Genomic DNA, 24,640 nt, shown 5'->3' with positions numbered 1-24,640 from the left:
GTGCTGGGAAATGAAATAACTCCATGAGGAAAAGCTTTGTGGACTCTGAGTTAAACTGCATGTGCTAAGCCATAAATTGGCTTCTGTCCACCACAACTACTGCAAGCCACATGGGAAACCCAGGCTGTGATCACACCAGACTCATCTCCTCCTTTACAATTGGCTCCTCCTCCAGGAGCTCCTGTTTTTGCTGGTGACCCCTGGGCACCCAGGCGTAGGAACTTAGGCTGTGCTGCCTTGTTCCTAAACTCACTGTGATGCAAGAATAACTGATTCCTTTCAAAGTATAGAGTTGAGTAGGTCAACCCCTTTCTCAAAACCACTGACAATTTCCAATTATTCTTGAAAAAGAAGAGTTAAAATACATAATAGTCCCCAGACCTTGTCCTGTCTGGCCTTGCTTATTCTCCGTTTAATAAGATACTCATGGGCCCCTTCTGCTTGGTTCCAAAGCTTTATCCACACTGCCTTTGTCCACACTGGAACCACAACCCCACTGGTCCTTTGGTCATCATCTCGAGGTCATATCCTCTGCAAGGTCATTCTGGACTCCCTTGTACCATTGAAGTCCTAATGTGTTGGGGGTGCATGAAAACTCATCTCTTCCCTGGGAACACTTATTATCATTTGAAATTCACATTGTGTGAGGTCTCTCTCCGCCTCCCCAACCGTAAAGCTTATGCAGGCAGAGATTCTGTTTGCATTCCATCATTGTCACCTCCATGCCTAGCACATAATGGGAACTCAAAATACTTTTGAAAGGAATCCTAGGAATGAGTCCTAGGATTCCCTCTCCTTATTGTCTACATGTATAGGGGAGGAGTCAAGTGAGCTAACCAAATATCCAATATGTTAGGAATTGAAGTAAGTGTTTTGTACCTATATCTCATTCACTGATCATAAAATCCTACCAGATTGTATTAATCTTGTACCGCTGCTATAACAAATCATGATAAACTCAGTGGTTTTAAATACTACATTTATTATCATACATTTCCATAAGTTAGAGTTCCAACACTGGGCAAAACCAAGGTGTTGGCAGATGTGCATTCTTTCTGGAAGCTCTGGAGAACACATTTCCCTGCCTTTTCCAGCTTCTAGCACCTGCCTGTCTTCCTTGGTTCATGTGTGGCCCCTTCCTCCATCATCAAAACCAACATCATCACATCTTTCTGACCATTATACTCAACAGCCACATCTCTCTCTGCCTCTGCCAGAACACATTCTCTGCTTTTAAGACCTTGTATGGTTAAATTGGGTCCACCTAGACAACCCCAGATAATCATCTGCCTTAAGGTCTTACCCTTTGTCATAGGTGCAAAGTTCCTTTTCCCATGGAAAGTAACGTGTTCCTGGGTCCAGAAATCTGCATGTGGACATCTTTGCAATTATTCTGCCTCATAGGTAGGTTATATATCCCTTTTTCATAAGCTGGAAACTCAAGAGCTAAATGTTATAGCACCAATAGATTAAAGATATCAGGTTCAAATTATTTCTGGTACACCAGAAAGTATGTAAGTCTTTCCAAAATGGTTGCTGCTCCATTTTAGCAACTATTTTATAATTAAGACACAACGATGTAGCATTTCCAAAAAAAAAAGTGTACTATAGGTAACTTAATTAGTTTTCCTAGAACTGCTGCAACAACTTACCATAAATTAAGTGGCTTAAAGCAACAGATATTTACTCTTATACTTCCAGAAGCCAGAAGTCTGGAATCAAGGTGTCTACAAGTCTGTGCATTTTCTAACAGCTCTTGGAAGGCTCCTTCTTGCCCTCCCAGCGTCTGGTGGCTCCTGACTTGGGGCCACATAACTCCATTCCACTCTCTGTCTTCACTTGGCCATGTTCCCTATGTTTCTATCTCCCAATTCTCCCTCTGCCTTTCTCTCATAAAGATGCCTGTCATTGGATTTTAAACCCAGAATGATCCCATCTTGAGAGCTTTAACTTAATTATATCTGCAAAAATCTATTTCCAAATAGGCTCACATGCTGAGGTTTTCGGTAGACATGAGTTTGGGAGAGAAACTATTCAACTTACTATGGTAACACAGACAGGACTTATAATAAAAATGTAAATCTGCCAGTGAGAGGATTGTAGATGTGGTAGAAGATGGCCTGCCGTTTAAATGCTGGCACTAGCTGTGAAGATCAGCTTCCTCCCTGAGAATCCTGCTGTCACAGTGAACTTCAGCAAACACCATGGGAGATCTGTCAGGAGACAGATCTCTGACATGGGGAAAACTGAAAAGCAGAAATGTAAAAACCTGTCACCCATTTGTTCCTTATTACTAAATGTTTCCTTCCCTCCATCCTTATCTCTTTCCATTTGATACTTCGGCAGACATCTAAGGGTAGAATGGCTCTGTATGATATTTATGATATGATATTATAATATTTATGATATGATGCTTACAGAATGACAACCATGGTTACTATTTGGTTTCTATTTTACTTCTTTGCCCTACCTTTGGAAAAAACTTTACTAGGCAAAATGCTCTTGGAGGAGGTTAGCTGTTGCTGTTGGTCTTTATTTTAGGAGCCTTCGAAAGGTTGCTGCTTGGAGGGAGTTTGGTATTAAACATGTTGAGCGCACACCTGGCCTGGGAAGGTTAGGGATCTCACTGGGCATCTGTGGAAAGTGCTCAGGGATGACCCTGGCATATAAACCAAATTTAGAATATTGTACTAAATACTCTGAGCCTCCTATTTGTAGTGCTTTAGAAAACTCCTTCATGTTCTACATATGTAATGAGGTATCAAGCACAAGGTTTAAGAGTTAAGGTGTAGACCTGGTATGAACAAGAACTTAGGCATGTTGCCTAACCACACCTAGCCTCAGTTTCCTTACCTATAAAATGGACAAATTAGCCAGCAGCCAATTCATAATGTTATAAACATCAAATGAAACACCCATCAATCTGCATATACTTTACCATAACCCTTGATCCATGTTAATTATCAGAGCATTACCAGGCCCAGGAAGTAAGCAGGACAGAGCAATAACCATATCCCCATTCGACAAATCAAAAGCCTGCACACTTGCATGATAAGGCTGAGGACTTGATTGGAAGCCAAACAACTACAAATCCCCTGATAATTCACAGTGTAATTAAATTCCTGGTAGAATAAAGAACTTCATAATATAATTTTATTGTTCTTCCAAACCATAATCTAAGGCAGCAAATTATGGTTCAGCTTTCTAAGCCACCTGGACCATAACAGCTCTGAGTATAGAATTCTACTGTGTTGGGAAAACAACTACACCCACAATCACAGGAAGAATCTACAAAGCCAAAAAAGGCACCCGTGTTTAGAGTCCACAAAAATAAGAAAGGAAGAAAAAAAAAAGAAGTAGGAATGCCCCAAGTCTTGCCCTCTGCCTGTCCTTTATAAGCAAAGTTTTACTGGAACACAGTCGTACTCATTCACGTCTGCACAGATTGAACACGTATAGCCACAAAACATATGCTGTTTACTGTGTGGCCATTGACAACAAAAATCTTGCCATGTTCTGTTGCAGAGTGGGAATATAATGGGAACAAAAACACCTGAAATTATCTTCAAAGGCCAAATTTTATCCCTAGAGTTCTCTCTTATACTTTCAGCCCATGAAAGAGAAGTGCATTATCTTTGTCATGAAGTCGGTGACCAATTCTCCCAAAATGCAATGAACAGGAGGATCTTAAGGAGGGAAGCATTTTTCCCAGGAGAGCTGTGTGAGCTCCTAGTGCACAGCTACCTTTGTCTCAGGCCCCAGGATCTTCATCTCCCCCAGCTATGGAATTCCACACATTTGTTGCTCTGCAACACTCACGTGAGTTTTCTCTTCTCTGAGGGCCAGTGCTTGTCGAGATCCTTGTCCTGATTCCTCCTCTTCTGCCGCTGTCTTACAGATATTCTGAGTCTCCCACTTATTTGGTGCTTGTAGATCATGGTGCTGTGATTTTGTTTTCAGACGACTGGTAAATTCTTCAGACTGAGATTTTCTGAAAAGAAATAAAAGTAAAACTGTCAAAAATGTTCTTCAACATAGCTTCTCCAAAACAGATATCTACATTCAAACTTTGTGAAAAATAGCAATAGGTTGCTTATTATAGTGCTTATAATCTACCAGGCCCTTTGCTAGACACTGTAAACACCTGAACTAAATCCTCAGAAAAACCCTATGAGGACAGTACTCTTATCCTTGGCTTCGACAGACAAGGCTCCAAGAAATCCTACAACTTATCTAAGATCCCAGAGGGCCATCGCCAGGAGTTAAACCCAGCTCTGCCCAACTTCTGGTTCAGAAGCTAGGCTTCCAGAGCATGCTGCCTTCCTATGACCTACTGGCAAATACTTCCTTTATCTTTGGAGGTGCATTTATAGTTTCAGTGTCTCAGGAGTTCATGGGCAGAATCACCAGCCCTTATTGACTGAAGGACCTTGTGATATCCTCAAGTCAGTTCCAACTCCCATTCACCAGCTCAGAGTAGGGCTGCCAAAACCACTTCCCAGAGCCAGAGGAGGGCACCTAAGAGCCAGTGGCTTTCCAGAGGCCACCTGGGCTGCCAACAGAGAAGATCATCACCTCATTGTCTCCTAAGAGTCACCTTCTTATATGCCCAGTTGATTGTATCACTTCCTTATTCAAAATCTCCTCACTCCCCAGAGAAGGTCTAAACTCCTACATCTGGCCTGCAAGGCACCTTTATTTTTATTTTTTAAGGTATTTTTTTCTTTTCTTTTTTTTTGGGGGGGTGGCACTGAGGTTTGAACTCATGCCTGCAAGGCAGGTGCTCTTACCGCTTGAGCCACTCCACCAGCCTGCAAAGGCACCTTTAGAATACTACTCATTCAGATATGCCCCACGCACTCAGAAAACTCACCTTCCCCAAGGGCCAAAGTCAAGTTGCGGGGTCTTGATTATGCCCCCCCCCCCCCCCCGCACCTTCCTTCCTGACCTTTTACAGCTGGCAAGTCAACTTATCCTTCAAGGTTCAGCTCACACAATTCACTCTTTTATGCATCGGAATGAGAGGCTCCTACCTGGGCTTGGTGAGTTCCAACCATAGCCTATATGGGCCATAGCTGACTGTGTATCTGTCTATTTCTCCTCCTAGACTGGAAGATTCCTGTTCATCTTTGAACTCCCAATGACTGACACAGCAGAAGCACCTAGAAGGCCTAATTATTCATCTGTTTGCACCTAAGCAATCTTCTTCTTCAAAGGCCTGAAGCTTGGACAGTTATGGCTGTTCTCACACATCTTTCTGATGCTGAGCTGTGTTCTAACAAGATTTTAGTGAAGACAGTGGTGAGCCTTGGGGAACCTGTATACTCATGCAGACTAACGTTGGAATAGCACATGGGGAAAGAAGGCAGATGATTTAATAGCATAGTGGGAATGGAAGAAACTACTGAAAGTCTAAAGAAACGTCCCAGAAAGAGCTAAAATGATTTTTGCAACCCCCAAATCCCAACCTGCCCTCCCACTGGATGTTGTAAGCAAGAGGCATGTCTTTTAAAATGCAGCCAATCCCTCACTGTGTGAGATCTCCTACCTGAGCTCCTCTGCATCTTGCTCCGCTCTCTGCCGCACCCTCTCAGCAGTGATCTCATTGCAGAGCACGTCATAGGGTTTATCTAGATGATGTTCGCCCATCACCCAGACCCACACTTCCTTATCAGCGCCCAGTTTCCAATGGACAGATTTGCCATTCTCTGCAACCAAAACAAAATTTGAGTTGAACAAATATCTACATTCATGGAACACTATGTTTCCCAAATGCTAAAGTATTGAAGGTCTTGGGTGGGGGGAGGGAATATGAAGTAAAGCACTTCAAACCTGCTCAGGGACAAGCAGCATTCACAGAGAGTAACAGCAGTGAGTGGCAGCCGCAATAGTCATATTTGTTTTAAAATATTATGGGTTTTGTTTTTGCACATACCCATTTTAAGATGCTGAGATGGGAAGAAAGCATTCTTGGTTTGCATTATCCTTTAGGGTAGAGAGCTAGCATCAAACACCACCTCCTAAGTCTAAGAATGTCTCTGTAACCCAGAATTATCCCACTGCTCTAGAATCTGGTGTTTCCACTATTGTTATAGGTTTCAATGGTGCCTAAGAAACATACAGTTTATAGTTAGACTGGTAGTGGTGCCCTACCACCTACTAGCTGTGTGACTTTGAAAACTTACTTAATCTCTTTTAGACTCAATTTCCTCATCTGAAAAATGGGCATACCAATATCTACTACTAGGACTACTGTGAGCAGAAGGCAGGCTAGGATGCTAAGTCCTTCCCCTGGCACCTGCCACACAATAGGAGTTCAACAGAGGTTAACTGCAATCATCACCAACCTATTACCTACTTATATGGCTGCCTCAAGACTCACACCAGCTTGCGAGAAGATAATACTAACAGGTAGTGTGACACTTGGTGAAGCTACTTAAATAACTCTTGTTTACAATTGCTCTCCCAGATTGTATTACATTCTAGTTCCTGTGTCCCTGAAATGCCCCACATACAGCATGAAACCAGGGCAAGGTGGAGTATGCCTTGGAGAGGCCAAGAGGCACAGTCCTTATATCTAAAGGTCCCAGGGCAGAACTACTTAGAACCTTGTGGTCCAAGGTGGTTCTACTCAAGACCCTAAACCAGCCAGTGTGGGAAATAGGCCAGCCAACTGGAACAAATGCTTGGCCATTCAGTGTAGGTTAGAAATCCACCTTGTGATTGCGTTTTGTCTCCTGATGCCGAGCACAGGAAAGTTTCCTGTTAAAGTGTCACCCACGTCCTATTGCCTCAGGATACATTACAAAAGCAGGTTGCTCAAACCTGCTTTTCAAAAGACTCCATCTTTGTTCTGGCCCTTTCTCTCCTCTCAGGGTCATGGATACTTCCTGTAGTCTAATAAAGTCCTAATCAGAGCCACTGGGAAAGGTGGAACAAACAGACAAAATCCTAGAAAAGGATTCAAAAGTATCTTTCAAAAGGAAATGGCCCTCACACTGTTTTCACAAGTAGAAAAAACACTGAAAGCAGTATCCGAGTAAGGAATGTAAGGCAGATCCTGTATGCCCTGTAAGCCCTAGTAGTGCCAGCCTTAGGAGCTCTTGCTCTGTTTCAGGACATGCCAAATGGTTCATTAACCTTAGAAAGCTGTTATACCTCATAAAACTCCCTTTATTACACTCTCTCAGGACAACTAATAACATTTTTATTATGTGCATCTCTCAACCTTCAACTAAGTAACTCTGTACTAATATTTCTTTGACAGCAGGACAATGACACCCAGAGAGGACAATGGCAAGGTGCCAGAGGAAAAGAGCCCAGAGATTCCACAAGTCAGTGAGGACAGCTCTGCACATGTCCCCTTCAAACACTGCAGGCAACAGTGACCAATATCAGAAGACAGCCTTGCCTTGGAGTAAGAGGAAGAAATCCTAGGATTGCAGGTGAACAGGAAGGTACATAGGAACTAGAAGTAGAGAGGAAAGGCAGAGGAGCAGACCAGGGTCCCTAAAGTGAAAATATGGAGAAGAAAATAGCAGCAAGAAGAAGAGATGTAAAATGTTGGATGTAGCCATGTGCTCAGAACTGGGCTCTTGGTGGAGTGGCTCTGACAATGATCTGTGTTCTGTCTCCTTCCTTCCAGAAACCCATAAATGGGCTCAGAAAGCAGAGATTGGAGGAGCTCCACGGGGCTTCACACAAGTCCCTGAGGCTGCAGGCAGGTGTCCCACCACCCCTGTCATCTTTGCTTCTCACAGAGGCAAGGAGCAGTTCTCAGAGCTTAGTGCTGAAGGAGACACAGTGACAAAACAGATGACGCTCTTCCCCTAAAGGTAGCCTGTAGTCTCTGAGAAGAACAATAAGGCACTAAGTTACTTATTGAATTCTTATTCCATGTCTGCTATGTGCCGGGCACTAAGACACATGCAGGTGAACACAACTAGACAGACCGGTCACTGCCCTCAGGAATGCACATTACAGTCGGACAAGTTGACAAAAGTCAGTAAGGGTCAGGTGGCTGGATTCAAGGAAAAACTCAAAAGATGAGGTTATCACTTTATAGGTCCTTGGGCTTGAACCCAGGGCCTCAATAATATTAGGCTAGCATGCCCCCAGCCCTTTTGTTTTCAAGACAAGTTCTCAAAAACTGCTACGTTTCCTTGAGCTAGCCTCAAACTTGCCATCCTCGTGCCTCCACTTTCCCAGTAGCTAGAATTACAAACATATACTACCACACATGGCAGAAGTCAACACTTTGAAATGCACTAACTGGAGGAGGATGGGCAGACATCATGACATCAAGAAAATAAATGTGGGCATTAGCATAATTAGCTGTTTGGGAATGCAGAATAAATCATTTTTTTTCTAGAAGCCTATATGGAGATGAACAGTAGATACTGGAATATAAAACTGAAGCCAAAAGTGAGATTGAGATCAGCCATTAGAACTTGGGAATGACCTTACAGTGTTATTACAGAAGCCACTGGCAGAGCTGAATTCACAAAGAGAATGAAGCCAGAAAGAGAGCCTTTTCTTCAGAGGGCAGAAGAAAGGGAAAGGAAAAGACAGTCCTGATTAAATAAATTTAAAGGCCAAAAGATTTTTTTTAATTTGTTTTTTGTTGTAGTGCTGGGTGGAGATGGGTACATTGTGGCATTTACAAAAGTTCTTTCTGGTTCTCCAAATAACTAAATAATGTTGAAGGAGACTGGGAGAAAGCTTGCCAGGCAGCCAAGGAAAAAAAGGGCAGGGCAACATTAAATACTGCCAAGAAGATGGGAAAGGATGATACAGACCAAGAGGGTCCTAGACAGCCTTTGCCTTCAGAGAGGAAACCGGCAGACAGGTGGAGGCAGGAGACAGTGAGAACCGGTGCAGGCAGCAGGTGTGTGCTCTGGAGGAAACTTCCACACATGTTCAGCAAATGCTTCCTGAGCATCTGCTACATTCCATCACTGCTCTGTAGGCCTCAGGGCAGAAAGAGTAAAAGAGCAGAGTGGGTGAGAGATTAGGTAGAGGAAACATGGGCAGGGTTTACACCTGGGATGTTGGAAGGAGAGAGTGAGGACGCCAGGGATCAAGCCTGGGGAATGACCGATAGAAGGGGATATAGAGAATAGGCCAAGAAGAGACAAGGAGATAACAAAAGTTCCAGTCTGGTAAGAGAAAAGTCAAGAACAGATATGTAGAGCTACATTTCTGCCCCCAGTGCACCTCCTTAAGGTAAGGTATAAACCTAGGAGGTCCTAATGGAACACTCACTGTTTCTTTTCATAATTTAACACTGTCCAGGCATTTTTTTGTCTTCTTCACCTTGAAATTATACACACTGTTAAATCAGAGGACAGAGCAGGAAGGACTTCCATATAGTTGTAAGGTCTCTACCATCACCTCCACCCCATACCCTTCCCCAAGTCCTGCTTGGTACCACAATATAAAGAACTCCAAGAGGTTCTGAGCTCTGAGAGACTTTTCCCACTTGGAGCCTCATATAAACCTTAGTGGGGCGGCGTGGTAAAACATTACGTGTAAAAACAGTGGCACACGTTCTTGGCAAGGATATGACCAGGCTCACTCCTGACTTTCATTAGCCAAAACCACGCACAGCATGGCTTGTGTCTGATTGATCCCTTGTGGTGGGTCCAGTAGGGGTGCAAGAGGCAAGGACGGAGGCATCCTGTGGGTCATTCCTCAGGTGTGCCGAAGGCCAACCTCAGGCCCCCAAGGCTAAGACTGTCCTTCTGGGAGCCAGCAGATGGTCTCCACCCTGACCAGATCAACTGGAAGGAGAAACACAGTAGAGTATGTGTGGAGAGGGGCAGAAAAGGGAGAGAGAAGAGTGTGTACTCTATCCCCACAAAGAAAAGACCAAGGACTGAGTGAAGAGAAGCCAAAATCAACACCAGAAGCTTTCAGTGGCATGCCAGGAACACATTATAGTCATTCCTTCATGGGCCATTGCCTCCAGGACTCCCTGTAGATATCAAACTCCACAGATGGGGCTACGATGAACATGCCTGTAATCCCAGCTACTCAAGAGGTGGCAGCAGGAGGGTCTTGCTAACTTTGTCCAGGCAAAAGGCCCTGGGTTCAATCTACAGCATCACACACACAATGGAAACTCTACATGTGACCTTTGTGTAAAACGGTATGGTATTTGCAGACACTCCCAGTACACGTTCAATCATCTCTAGATTACTTACAATATCTAATTTACCAGGTAATACCAGGTAACTAGTTGTTAGAATGTATTGTCCAGGGAATAATGACAAGGAAAAAAGATGTTCAGTATTGATATGATTTTAATATTTTCAATTCCAATTGATTGAATCCCTTGATGTGTAACCCACTGATACAGGGGGCTGACTGTAAATACAGTGGGGGTGACATAAGCAAGATACCTGCCAATATGAAGGTGATTAAAATACTGATATACTTCTATAACCTTCTACCCCAGTGTTCCAGGTAGTTTCTTCCATCACTCTGGCCTCTCTTCTAGGAACCCTTACCTTACAGCTGACCCAGAAACCAAACAATGCACACTGGCTAGCAGGGGCTTCAGGGTCTTCAGAGCTATGGCTATACCCCTTTTCTGATTGGTAGATGCCTGAGTAATATCCCTCATTATTTACAACCCTATGCCATTACACCATATTTTATGGTGAGGCCATTGAGAATCAAGGAAGTTAAGTAACTTTCTCAAGATCATAAAGCTAGTGCATACTGAGATTAGAATTCAAAACCAGTCTGTATGACTACAAAGCCCATGTTTGGGGCAGCCTTATAATGAATGGTCCAGACTGAAACACAGAGAGCATAAAGGACGTCAACCAAAAGGGATGCTGGGATAGCAAATGCTGGGCGGGTTCCCTTCATTAGAGTAATGGTTGATCTTGATTATCAACTTGATTGGGTTGACAAGCATGTAGGAGATTAGTAAAGCACACCTCTGGGTGTGTCTATGAGGGCGTTTCCAAGAGGATTAACTGAGGACCAGGGGGAAAACCCACCATGAATGTGGGTGGCAGTATCCCATTGGATGAGAACCAATGGAGAACCAGAGGGAAAAACAAAGTCAGCAAAGCAGCAAAGCACAGGAAATCTTTCTTCTTCCTGGCTTCAATGATGAGAGCTTCTTTGCTCTATCACTCCCTCCCTGACAACAATGGACTGAAACAAAGAGCCAAAATAAGTCTTTTGTCCCTTTAAATTAGTATTTGTTGCAGCAGTGAAATGTCCGACCATCATAGGATAGGGCCATCACATTTTCTTTCCTATCTCTGCAGGGCAGAACAGAGTAGGAAAGGTGAGATCAAGCCCCATGTTCATTTCAATGAAGGTCTTCCTCCAATTACTTACAACTGTGGCTATGCTGCTTGCATTGTTTATTATTTATTAATCTGAGTGACAGTCCTGGAGTTATAAACACCAAGGTCATTTAAAATTTCAACACATTTTCATGCTTATTTAAGAGACCCAGGGACAGAAAGGAAGTCGGGGATCCTGCACAGCACCACAGAACTGGGAAGCAAGTAGTGGGACAGGCAAGTGTGACCCTTAGTCATAAGAGTAGACAGATAATCCCACCTAGGTGGGAGACAGAGATAAGAGCACAGTTCAAGTCCAGTCAGAACAAAAAGTTAGCATGGTCCTATCTCACAAAACAGTGTGGTGGTTCATGTCTACGAATCCAGCTACCTGTGAGGCAGAAGTAGGATTGTGACCTGAGTCTGGTCCAGACAAAGGCACAACTAATTGAAAAACTATAGCAAAAAAGGGCTGAGGATATGGTTCAAGTGATGGAGTGCTTGCCTAGCAAATATGAGACCCTGAGTTCAAACCGAGGAGGAGAAGAAGAGATGGAAGCACTAGATAGAGAGAGGAGGCCAGCAGAGTCCATGGGCCCAAGGGCAGCCGCTCAGTTATTACTCAAAATTGGTGTTCACCATGTTCTCAGAATTAGTATGAAAGGGGTCAGGACCAGTGGTTCAGAACAGACTTGGAGTTGAGCTGGACCTGAGTTCAAATCCCTACTCCCCAAATTGACTCATACAAATTGTGTCTTTAAGTTTGTTTTCTTATTTGTAAGAATAAGGGGACAACATCAACCTCATCAGATTTTTGTCAGGATTAAGTGAAATGATATAAATGCAATGCTTATGCCTGGCACCAATACATTGGTAGGAGAAAGCTCTCTGGAGTGGAACCGATGACATAAAATCTATAGAATTTAACGACTAGGAAGGTGGGAAAGGGTCAGGGGACAACCAGAGTGGCTGCCATGTTTCTGGCTTCAGTGACTAGGGATTCAGCAGTGCCTGCCAACATAACAGAATGAGAAGCAGGACTGGGGGGGAGAGGGAGCAGTGGGGAAAGCTGGGGCAACACTGAAGAATTTGATTTTGCTTTAAGCTTGCAATTTATTTGCTTGAAGCTTATGGCCTTTCTGAGCAACAATGCTCACCAGATAATTGAGACTGAGGCTCAGGTGAGAGGTCTTGCTTGGCAATATGGGTAGAGTTACTGGCATCTGAGTGCTGTTTAACCTTTAAAGCGGTAAGAGTGGCCCATGGGATCTAATTCTAACTCAACCTTAACCAAGTACCTGGGAGCCCATGGGAGTCTGTGAATACATGTTAGTCTATGAACACTGTGAAATGATAGAAAAGTCTGTTGTCTGTGTGCGTTTCCCTAGATCCAAGCTGTGTGCAAATTATCAAAAGAGTCTATGAGTGTCTCCCACACACATCCCCCAACCCCCATCTCAAAGTTACAAGCCATCAGTATAGAGGGAAGCACCCCCTGGGGAGCATGGACATTCATGGTACAGGCAGAGATGAAAGAGAAATGGAGAGAGAGAGAGAGACCCGAGGGAAACTCCAAGATCTTAATAGAGTCAGCTGCAGCTGTAGAATGGATCAAGATAAGTACTGAATTCAGTAGTAGAGGGTGCTGCCAGTCTTACCCACACCTTGGGTTCAGTAGACACTGCCAGTGGTGACACAAACCAATGGCTTCATCCTTATTTTATGAACAGGGAAGGCTTCACATAAAGGAGCTTGCTTTTGCTAACAATGACAACCCAGCAAATGAAGTCTCACAAGTCTAAGTCTGTGTCAAGGGTGCACAAAAAAGCCCCTCCTGCATCATGCATGGTGACCACGCCCCAGCCTGTTGCATTAGGCTATCATCCACATGACTGAGACCCAATGAAACCAGTGCTGGGAAACTCTCTGCTAATGCTCATGTCTTCTGTTTGTGTTAACCAAGAAAACCATGCAGGGAAAAGGCTGATGGCAGGTCCCGGTGCCAGCATGGGTTCTGGATGTGTATAAGGTCCCTATCTTCACTTGCCAGTTTTAGGAGAATCACTCAGGCTCTATTCCAGTTCTGTTACCAGCTGTTTGCCCTGGAAAGTTAGTGAACAGCCCTGAGTTTCACTTTCTTCATATGTGAAATGTAAATAGTAATTCATGCTTCAGACTTGGTTGTTACAATTTAATGAGGTAATATACTGAAGCATTCAGCTCAGAGTCAAATACATAGTCAGCATAATACATGCTGGTGGGGGTTAGCAGTGTAGTCTAGAGCAGTGCTGTCCAAACATGAGCCATGTCCATAATTATAACTATTCTAGTAGCCACCTGTAAAATCCCAAATAGGTAAAATTAATTTTAATAATTCACTTTACCCAAGATAGCAAAAATACAATCAGCATATATTGAATATACAAGTATGCAATTTATTAGTGTGGTTTTTATTTTCTGCCTACCAAGTCTTTCAAACATAGTAGTTTACATTGATGGCACACCTCAATTCAGACTCGTGCCATGTGCCTAACAGCCACGTGTGGTTACTGGCTACAGTACTGGGCAACACAACTCTAGACCTCTAGCCACACCCCAGCAAGCACAGTAGGTCCATAATTCTCTCCCTCCACAAGCATTACATTTTCCCATTTCAGAAATGATCTGATCTGGTATTAGCTAGATCCATACTTCTGATCATTTTTCAGCCTCTCCTATATTATTAGCTTTAAGATACTAAAAGGTAGACAAGTTCCTGTGATGTGCAATAGGCAAAGACTTCATTGATGCTCCCCGAGAACTCACTGCAGTAGTTTGTACACTTACAGATCATTAAAGAACTTCTTCTCAGTGATGAGTAGTACTGTGTGAAAGAAAGGGGAGTGGGCAGATGATATATTTAACAAGAAGGACAACCTCCAAAGCCATAGCCTGGCTACAAAATGCAAAGTAAAAATAGTCATTTGCTCAGTATAAGCTGGGGTGCGTCAGCCTGGGAGAGACAGGGAACACAGGAAGGAAAGGAGCAGATGCACACACGGAGGTCTCAGCACATAAGGGTCTCAGGCTTGGTAGGTCTGCAGTTCAGATAGCACCTCTGGGCAGCAGCAGACATCATTATCCTGCCTTGGACTGCTGTGGCTTTATCTTCAAAGGCAGAGTGAGATGAAAGAAAAAGAAGTGCTTTGTTTTTAGGGGAAGTAGGAGAAACCACCTTTTCTGTAGTCAGAAGAGAAATGGATTTAATACAAATTACATTTTCCCATGTGTTGAAGGACTCAACAGGGCAATAAACTTTTGTTATGAAATACTGATAGAACTTTCACATGGATCTTTTAATACACCTTTGGTTTTGTGGTACTGGGGGTTGAATTCGGGGCTTTGTGCTTGCTAGGCAGGTGCTCTACTCCTTGAACTCAGCCCTTTTGGTGTTGGTTATTTTTAAGATAGGGTCTGGCTTTAATGTCCAACCTGGACCACGATCCTCCTATTTGTGCTTCCCTGCATAGCTGGGATGATAGGCACATGCCACCACACCCAGGTTGAGATGGGGTCTCACAAACATTAGCCCAGGCTATCTTTGAATCACGATCCTCCCAATCTCTACCTCCCAAGTAGCTAGATAATATACTTCGTCTTCATGATCATTCAACTAGTAAAGTAACATAGGTTTTTCTGAGCAGTAGATTCAAAACTCTACAAGGAAAAATTTAAGCAAATAAAATGAAATTATTGTCTCTGGTTATCACAAAGACAGCAACTCAGCAAACAAGAAAAACCCAAAGTCTAGTAAAGGGTCCAGGCCATTGACTCTAAAGGCAAGAGTTCTTTAGCCCTCAGCAGTCTCCATGGCCACCCCACCACACCAACATATTATGTTCACAATAAACATGGTACCCAGAAGAGGTCCAGCCATAGCTGATACACTCTGACTGAGGAATGCAAGGAGATGTGTAAACCAATGCAGAAAACCAATGTGCAGTCTGGACATGTTATTTTCTCAAAGGAAAAATTCTATTTTGGACAGTGCAATGTGAAATCCAAAAGATCTGGGCACCTCTGAGGAGTATGACCTTGTATGCATTACTTATCTTCTCTGAATTTCTTTGCCTACAAAAGTGGACAATTACAACCAACTCTGCACACATTTTGTGAAGAATAAACATAACATGCATACAAGTGTTTCACATAGTGTCTGAGACACCAGGATAGCAGCCGTTATGTTATGTTTACTTTCTATTACATGTGTCAAATAACATGAGAATAAATGGAATTCTCATATTCATTTCCTTATCAGCACAATGACTTCATTGAAAAGGCTTTATTGAAATACAGTACAAGGCAAAGGCCACTAAAATGACTTTGATTTTTGAATCTGTGTATGCAGCAAGCATGTACCTTTGAAACCCTGGGTGATTTTGTAAAGTTTTACTTTTCCTAGTTTAATAAAAAATGAAAATGGTCTTGAATGCATTGTAAATGTCCTTGAAAAATGTGCTTTTTTTTTTTTTAAACAACTTATTCATCCACCACAATCTGAGAGTTGCGGGGGAGAGGAGTAATGTATACTATGCTATGTCTTTGTATGTACAGCCTTTAAATCATCATGTACAAAGATTTCTCCCCCGTAATCTCAAAAAAAACTGTCAAACTAGTAGGGATTCCTTTGGTCCTGAAGAAATACATCTAAAAAACCTCATTCACACTATAAAAAAAAATAGTACTATGATTTTCCTTAAAGCAACTCCTTATATTTTAAGAGAAGGCATTCCCTAAAAATAATAACCCAAGAAAAATCTCTTGAAGCTGGAAGAGTGGCTCAAGTGATACAGCACCTGCCTAGAAGAATAACGATCTGAGTTCAAACCCCAGTGACTCCAAAAGAAGAAAAGAAAACTCTCTCGATGTCTAAGAAATGCGAACACAACTTGTATGAAGACACTGATTCCAATACTTTCTATGCTGGTAGTAGAATGCTAGGCCTCTGTAAGAATAAAGGGTTGAGACCTTCCTTAATCGATGGGAATCAAACCTTATGGTGCGGTTTTTCTGTTTTTGTTTTTGCAGTGTTGGGATTGACAACTCAGGGCATCATGCATGTTAAAGGTGACTTGGTACTGCAGCTTAATGTCAGTCTGGTTTTACTTACAAGATCTGCTTTGGGTTATATTACTCTGTGGTAAATGTTCTGTGTGTGTGTGTGTGTGTGTCTGTGTGTGTCTGTGTGTGTGTGTGTCCGTGCATGCATGTGTGGATACACAGACTTTGGGTTGATAAGCTGCACTGTTAGAATCTCTGTAACATTTAAGACCCTTCCACAAAACTGCAGCTTCTACCGGGTCAGGTTGCACCTGGTGTGAGCCGTTACAAGAAGACAGGAGGCATTCTGATAACACATTCACAGCAGCTACATGGCTAGGTTTACCTTTCTTTGGTCTGGATTTCCCTGGCAAGGCCTCCTTTCTTTCCATGGCAGCTTCTCTTTCTTTCCATCGACGGATCTGTTCCTCCCTCATCTTGAAGAACAGGATCTGTTTCTGCTCCTCGCTGAGCTCTGCCAGGAGGTCAGGATCTATGTACATCTCCGACAGTATCTGCCTCAGCATCTCTGCAGATTGGAGTCTTTTACACCTGTGGCAGAAGTTCCTGAAAATGGCTTGCAGGTGTGCAAGCCTCCAGCCAGGCTGGCACTCAGGGGCGTCCACAAACCTTCCCTGGGACTCCAACAGCCCAGCAATCCAGAACAACTGGGGCCTGCCCCAGCACACTGGCTCCTGGAGCTGGCACCAAACAGCCTGCTGTAAGAGCCACTCAACAAACCTGCAAAGAATAACAGCCGAAAGTCAGGCAGCATTAAAATACATGTGAGGCGAGTTTATAACTGAAGCTCAGAGGAAATATAATGTCGTTTTTCCTTTCAGGGGAAAAGAGAAGAAGAAAGGCTGAGGTATGCTTTGTTAAGACTTTGTGTAACCTCTATCCTATAATTTCCAAAGATACTTTATCAAAAAAACAGGACCAACCCTAACTTTATACAGGTCAATCTCAGGGAAACAAAAATTTAACAGAGGTTTGGCCTTCTTCCAACTAAGCAAACATATTATTACCCCAGAACCTACTCAACCACCAACTGGATGGCTGAAAAAAGAATTAATGCCAAAAAAAAAAAAAAAAAAGTCACAGGTAGAAATTATAAAGCTCTCTCTAAACAATCTATTTCAAAAGAAAATATCAGTTTTGAGATCTAGCAGAGAGACTCACCCTAAACCAAACCAAAACAGAGCCAGGTTTGAGAAAGAAAAAAGAAGAAATCAAATTGGGACCACAGTGTGGGTTTTTACATTTTCTCTGAAAAGTAGCACTAAATAAACGCAGGCTTGTGTTTTCACCTTCACCAAGGACAGCGTGATTTCCAGACAACCTCCTAGACCCAGGAACGCAGTGTAGGTGCAGAAGAGAATGCACCTGTACATTCTGGAAGGTCACCAGGTTTTAGGTGCCCCTTTTCCAGATAACCTGATTTAATAAACTCTAAATTTACAGACTAGATAAGTAGGTTCACAACGAAGGATCTCTTATTTATAAAAGTTTATTAGAAAGCTCCTTTTAAAAGAAGCCATGGACTCAGGCATGCACAGTGGTGACCCAGAGGTACTAGAAGCAGGTGGCAATGCCCTTAAGTCTCGTTCTATTTCTTACATTTCTAAGTGGTTAAATTTTTTAAAAAACAAACACCAAACCTTCCTATTTTTATCATCAGGAGGAAATTATGTATATATTACCATTCTGGAAGAATATATTTTCATTCATTTTAATGTCACTACAAGTACAAAAGTCTATACTAGACTTTTCAGGATCACCTGTGTTCTAAGAACCCGACTACTAATTGGGTGTTTACAAGGCCTCAATAATCGCGCGATCTAGCCCTGCCCACTCAAATATGGTTTCAGGTTCAAAGACTCTTAAACCTGAGAGCAGTTACACTGCCATATCATGGCCACAATAGTTCTGGCTTCTCTTATTTCCTTCGTTTTGTCATTCATACAGTTGGATTTTGAATGTTCCTGTCTCCCTCTGGGAGTCCCCTTCTCCTTTCCTTCCTCTTCTTCTCTGGAAAGTTGTTCCTTGACTGAGTCTTTTGAGAAAAGCCTGTTCAACAGGTAGGTACCCAGAGTGCTTTGCGAATGTAGCAGTTACATTCATTGTGCAGCAGGACCTTCACTGAAACTACTTGCATCCTATACTCTGCCATGTGGCACTTGACTCCTGCAATTCAAATGTAACAAAACATCAAGAGAAAGTTTAGAAATCATTAAAAACATGTTTAACTCTTAAGTCAGTCAGTTATGCTCCTTTCAGGCCCCCTGGGAATGCTGCATTTTGCTTTGAAATGACCTTCTTCAAAGGCTTCCTCCAGTTCAGAGTTGATGTCTAAAAATGATGGGTTTTGGTCATACTGAGGTTTGAACTCAGAACCTTGCCCTCTATGACTTGAACCGTGCCTCTAGCCCTTTTTGCTGCAGTTATTTTTCAGATGGGGATTTTTGCTGGGGCTGATCTCAAACAGTGATCCTCCTATGTCTGCCTTCTACATAGCTGAGATTACAATCGTGAGTCATCATTGCCCGGCGCTCATAATGATTTCTTGACTTTTTGGTTCTAGTATCTTCCCATGGGGTGGAGCCCACCAAGTGCACACTGAAGGAGAGGTTTGTAGAGGACACTCCTCTTCCACAAGAAAAATCTGGTTCTCTGGCACATGTGACCCCAAGGCTCCTGGATAAAGTATTAAGAAATCAAAGTGGGAGACTCCTTGACATTCCAGAAAGTGCTCTTGGATGGGTGCATTCCATGACTCTAGTGGCTGACAGTCACAGAAATAAGACATGGTAGAAAAAAGAGTGGCCAATGAGGTCTGGGGCTTCCATTCTCTTCCCCCCATTTTGAAAAGGGTAACTCCTATTAAAGGGTTGGGGAGAACCTAGAGTTAACACTCTTCAAGTGCCGAATTCACATTCCTCCCCTTTCCTCACCCAGTGTACTCCTGATAAGGAGTGGACACTTCCTGTTCCAGGCTCTACCTTGAGCATTTTACAGGCATCAATCTACATTTGCACGATAATACTGGGTATTCAGTCCCATTTCCCATTAGGGAAGGTGGAACACAGAAGGTTGGTAGCTGGGAAGTGGCAGAACTGGGCAGCCTGACTCTACATCCATGCCACTGTCTCCCACATCACAGAAGCCCCTCTGTAAGTTGATCAGTGAACCCAGAATCAGCACATCATCAGGATGTGGTACCACATGTGACACTGCAGACCAAACACCAGAGAATTCCTACAGCAAGAGAACTGTTGATCTGAAGGGACGTGAGCAAGTGCCTCTCGGGGCAGAAGTCTCACCTGGCCAACTGTAGATAAGCTAAGAAGCCAGGTATTGAAAACACCCCACCCAGAAAGGACAGCAAAGATCTAGCTGCCAGCTACACTGGCTCAGGTGTAGACATTGTTTGTTGACTTTACTCACCAGGCACTTAGTCTCCCCAAATCCCCCTCCAAACCCCCACTAGGAGCAGCACAAAGGATGCAGCCTCTGGCATGTGTGAAGTTTCAGCAAACCTCTGGGATGAAGTGCCCAAGCTCTTTCAGTTTTAATTCTGTTTTGTTTTGCAGCAAACAAGGGTTTCTAGCATTAAAGTTTCTAGTCAATCTATTTAACTTCCTGTGTCTTCAGTGAATACTAGGCAATCCAGCTAAGGACAGTCTGCAGCCAGGTTGTTGAACATGCATGCCATTCTGGGGTCACTGATTGGTCCTGGCATGAATTAACCCCACCCATACACCCTAAGGCTTTCCCATGGCAAATTCCAACACACAGTGTGTTCACAGCAGAGCTCCAACCTCAATGACTCCCAGCTCTAACTAGCAAAAGCCGTCTGACTTTGGGCTGTCATATCTCATGTCCTTGGACTCGGTTCCCCCATCAGTGAAATGAGAGCCAGTTTACTACAGACATCTTCATGATTTGTGGATTATGTGATTTAATCTACTGTGAAGTTATGAAGACAAGCAGAGCCAGGGTACAGGAAATAGAAATGAGGAAATTAACTAAACAGGGATTTTCCCACTCTCACTCACCAAAGGGACAAACAAGCATCACTGACAGTGTCACGTACAAATGACTGTCCCTCTAACACACTAAGTGCAGCAAACTTCCAGTGATTCAAGTACCAATAAGAAGAACAGCACAGCTATGTCTTGGTTTTCTTCATAGTGCCTTTCTTCACGGAAATAATAAGCAACAGGTCTGTACCTGCTGCTGTTTATTCCAAAAACCAATTTCTTAAGGGCCACAGGATCGGTTAAGTTTTTCACGACACCCAGAGATCTGGCCTGATTCTCACACCTTCCACAGACACTGTTCTACAACACAACTGTGTTTTTAATTTTTCTGCAACCTAAAAAATAAAATAATGAGGTCTGAGGTACAGCCTAAATCATGAAAAATATTGTAGTATGGGCAATATGTCTCTAAAGTTAAGAATATAGTTTGAACTGTAATTATTTAAAAATAGCCAGCTGTTTTCAGACTTTCAGCTATCTTATTCAAATTTACCTTATTCATCTACCTGCAAAAGGATGGTTTTGACGATAAAATGAATCACCAGAGATGGGAGCAATTCGTTGTTTTGTACCATTCTTCAGAAATGTGAAATTACTATACACACGGGTTTATCTAGAAACTTTCACTCCCGTGCCAAATCTGTGTTCCTGTATGCCTCCCACTTAGTTATTCAAATAAAAATTGCATTCAAGTTATTTCTACTTTACAACCAATCAAATGAAAGCCTTTTGGGGAGGTGAGGAGAATCTGAGCCTAGCGAGAAGCGAGACACCACTCAGAAAATTTACAAACTGTGACTCCCTAGGGAGCCCCTGAACCCCAAGGACAGGAGCGGACAGGGGTGCCCTGCTGGTTGAGGAAGGTCATCGCCCAGCTGACTGGGATCCAGTTTGGGGCTTAGTGTTCAGGGGCGGCTATGGCCCCAGGGGAGATACTTGGCTGCACCTGCAGTGCCCGGGTCCATGTGGGGCGCCCCTTGTACGGTCGCATGGGAAGGCACGGACTGAATCCGGTACCGGGGACCCCTCCGCCTAGGACGTCTCAGGGCCAAGGAGGTCTCCAGTCTTACCCTATAGGTGTGACACCTGTCCGCACAGACCACGCGGCACCCAGAGCGCTCCTACCGCGATCTACAAACTCCAATTGGGCCCAGACCCCCCCCCCCACCCAGGCGACCACCGCGGGTCACTGCGGGCCACCACGCGTCCCGTGCGCCCACATCTTTCCCGCACGCTGATCCAGCCTGAACCCCGTAACTTCCCTACAGGACGCCCAGTTCCCCTCGAACCCTCCCTCTGGGGTCTCCTCCTGCCCCGACCACACGGCCCCTACCTTTGGGGCCACCACTCACTCAGTCGGCGGCTCCAGACACCGGACACCCGACACCGGACACCGGCCGCCCGCCCTGGCTGCGCTAGCCGGCTCAGCTCGGTACCTGAGCCCAACCCCGGGCGCGGCGGAGGAGGGACCAGAAGGAGGGGCCCACGCGGGCCAGCGGCCGGGGACCAAGGCCTGGCCGTCCTGCGCCTTCCGCGTCCCCCTGGAGGACTCACTGTCCCCTCCACCCGCGCACACCTTCTCCCCGGAGCCTCTTCCCCACCGCGGAACCTACCTGCTCAGGGCCCTGGGACGACGAACCCAGCACCTGGCAAGTTCAAGTGCGCCTCCAGAAGCTGGCGGGGAAGGGAACGAGGACACGCAGGCTGGCGGGACAAACACTCAGGCCGGGAGCGCTGCGTCCCGCCCGCCCCGCGCGCGCCGCGCCCACATGCCGGGGTGACTGAGCGCTCGCTCTCCGCCCCACCCGGGCGCTGGAGACGCTCCAGGGCCATCGGCGAGCCGTGGCGGCCGGCGGCATCCCAGGCCGGCTGGCCCGGTCCCGGAGCCGCAGGGCCACCCACCCTCCACTCTTACTTAATCCTAGGTGAAGTTTGCAATCGAGGATGACTCCCGCCACCTCTCAGGGTCGCAGAACTTACTAACAACAGCCGGTCCCCTTAGACACAGAGCGCACGCTGTCTTGCAAGGTGGAGTCGCCGAGGCGGGAAGGCAGGCCCTTCTCGGTTACACCGGCTGCTGCAGGCCAAGTCCGCTCTCCGGCCGGCCAGGTCCGGCTCCCGGGTCTCTACAGCTTACTTTTTTTTTTCTTTTGTTGACATTAAGTCAATTATCAAACTCTGGGGCACTTGGTAGTTCAGGTGTGGTTTAATAGGACAGGACCTAGGAGGAGAAGCGAGGCTAAAAAGTTGGAGTCTGAAGGCAGTAGAGATGGGAGCAACTGAAAGAAAACTGGAGAAAAGGAAAGACGATAAAGGAATTCTGAGAATCGCAGCTAGGACATGCCAGGGTGCAGCACGAAGGGGCCATGGAGGGAGTTGAGTGCCGTCAGTATAAGGAGATGTTGGGTGGAAATTTTGCAGAAGCAGAGTGGAAAGGTTGAAGTACATTTTCCATTGTAAAGGAATATTCAGGAGCTGTGGATGAAAACAGTGGATTTGTGGAAACCAGGTTATGGGTGTTGGGGAAAAACAAAAAAACAAGGAACAACAGAACTCTGCACAGCCTACCTGATCTATTCAGGACTCTTGCCTGTTGGGCTAAAAAATAAAGCATGCCAGCTTCTCCACTGGAGAAGACTGTCAGAGTGAGCCTTGGGACAGAGATCAGACCTCACATTTTCAGGAAACAAGACCCAGCTAATTAGGAACCATTCTAAGGGATCCAACAGGGGAAGGCTTTCTGGTCTGTCTAGTTCCCAGTGCTACTGAATGTGTGGCCTGTGGGGTGATATGGACTGGAATGTGATTTCCCCCTCTGGCTAACTCACAAAGAATCCTTGTACTCCATGGATGGAACAGTTGAACTGCTAAGGGCATTTCATCAGCCAGTAAAACTTCCACAGGACACTGATGATAGGCAATTACCCTTCTCCACACTCATGTCTTACCAGGTTCTGACAAGCCTTTCTTTTGTAACAGCTCTTGCAACTGTGCTACTAACCTCAGTTTCCCTTTCTGGAAAGTAGCAGTACCTACCTCATTAAGTTGTTGTGAGGGTTAGATGAGATAACATGTGGTAAGGTGCTTACAAAACATCTTGACAAGCAGTACATGTTCAAACACATTATATCATACCACATAGCATAATTTTAGGTTCTTACTGTCTCACAGTGAGGCTGTAGAATTTGTCTCCCACGTTACCTGGACTCCAAGTTATCCCAGCCTAAGTATTTACATCCTTGTGTAGCTCCCTCCCATCCTGTACCAGAGTTGATCTATGTGCCCAATAGAACATGGCAGAAGTAGTGGTATGTCACCTCTGGTTTTGGGTTCAGAAACACCTATAGGTTCTATCTTGGTCTGTCTGTCTGTCTCTCCACCCCCTTCCCTTTTGTCTCTCTATCTCCGCCTCTCCCACACCTTGGAACATTTCATTTTGAGAGATCAAGTGATAAGCAATGGAGAGGTCCACCTGGAGAGGAACTGAGGCCAACAGCCAGATGAATGAATTTGGAAGCAGATCCTCCAGTCCCATCAAGCTTTGCGATGACTGCAACATTGGCCTATAGCTTCACTGCAAACTCAAGAGACCACCCAGCTAAGCCACTCCCAAATTCCTGTTCTACAGCCTTTCAGACAGTACATTTTGTGTAGTGGTAAGTCACTAAATCTGGGGTAATTTGCTACCTAGCAATAGGTAATTAGTGTATCCCTTCACTTATCTGGTTTCTAAGCCAGTTTTAGAAATTTACCTGAAGAGATGACTTAAGCACTGATGCCAGAACTAAGAAATAAAATGTTTGCCTGGCCCAGGCACCTGCATTTGGAATAAGCACTCCAGGTGATAAAGTCAAGGATGGAGTTACAGGTCCTACTTTCAGAATCTCTGCTCTAAGCAAACATTTCTTTTTTTTTTTCCCCAGGCAAAACTTTATTTTTCTCAAACTTACAGGAAGCATAAAAGGACACTAACTTTTGAACCATCCAAGAGTTTGTTTCCTACAGACAAAGACATTCTGCTATGTGACCACAAAGCACACACCAAAACCAAGAAATTAACATTGTAACTCCTTACTATCATCTAAACATCAAATCACAGTCAAGTTTTCCCAGATACATCAATCTCATTTTTTTTTATTATTCATATGTGCATACAAGGCTTGGGTCATTTCTCCCCCCTGTCCCCACCCCCTCCCTTACCACCCACTC

General features: G+C 44.4%; 1 protein-coding gene across 12 annotated transcripts in view; it reads right to left on the bottom strand.

The window, feature by feature from the left end:
- The window catches only part of Sh2d4a (SH2 domain containing 4A), an 86,218-nt gene that overhangs the window by 41,550 nt on the left and 20,028 nt on the right, over nucleotides 1-24,640 (bottom strand). For 8 of the 12 annotated variants that reach the window (XM_074055104.1, XM_074055105.1, XM_074055102.1 and 5 more), the window contains 3 exons: nucleotides 16,735-17,129; nucleotides 5,549-5,708; nucleotides 3,820-3,991 (listed from right to left, as the gene is read on the bottom strand). In XM_074055104.1, coding sequence (XP_073911205.1) covers nucleotides 3,820-3,991; nucleotides 5,549-5,708; nucleotides 16,735-17,129 — 727 coding nt within the window. Of the gene's footprint in view, nucleotides 1-3,819; nucleotides 3,992-5,548; nucleotides 5,709-16,734; nucleotides 17,130-21,764; nucleotides 21,890-22,044; nucleotides 22,204-22,411; nucleotides 24,491-24,640 lie in introns of those variants that run through there. The other 4 variants (XM_074055111.1, XM_074055110.1, XM_074055113.1 and 1 more) reach the window with 4 other exon arrangements.

Source organism: Castor canadensis, chromosome 14 (genome assembly GCF_047511655.1).
Source record: "Castor canadensis chromosome 14, mCasCan1.hap1v2, whole genome shotgun sequence".
Lineage (NCBI taxonomy): Eukaryota > Metazoa > Chordata > Mammalia > Rodentia > Castoridae > Castor > Castor canadensis.
The sequence above is the reverse complement of the archived record's forward strand: the minus strand, read 5'-3'. Positions and strand labels throughout refer to the sequence as shown.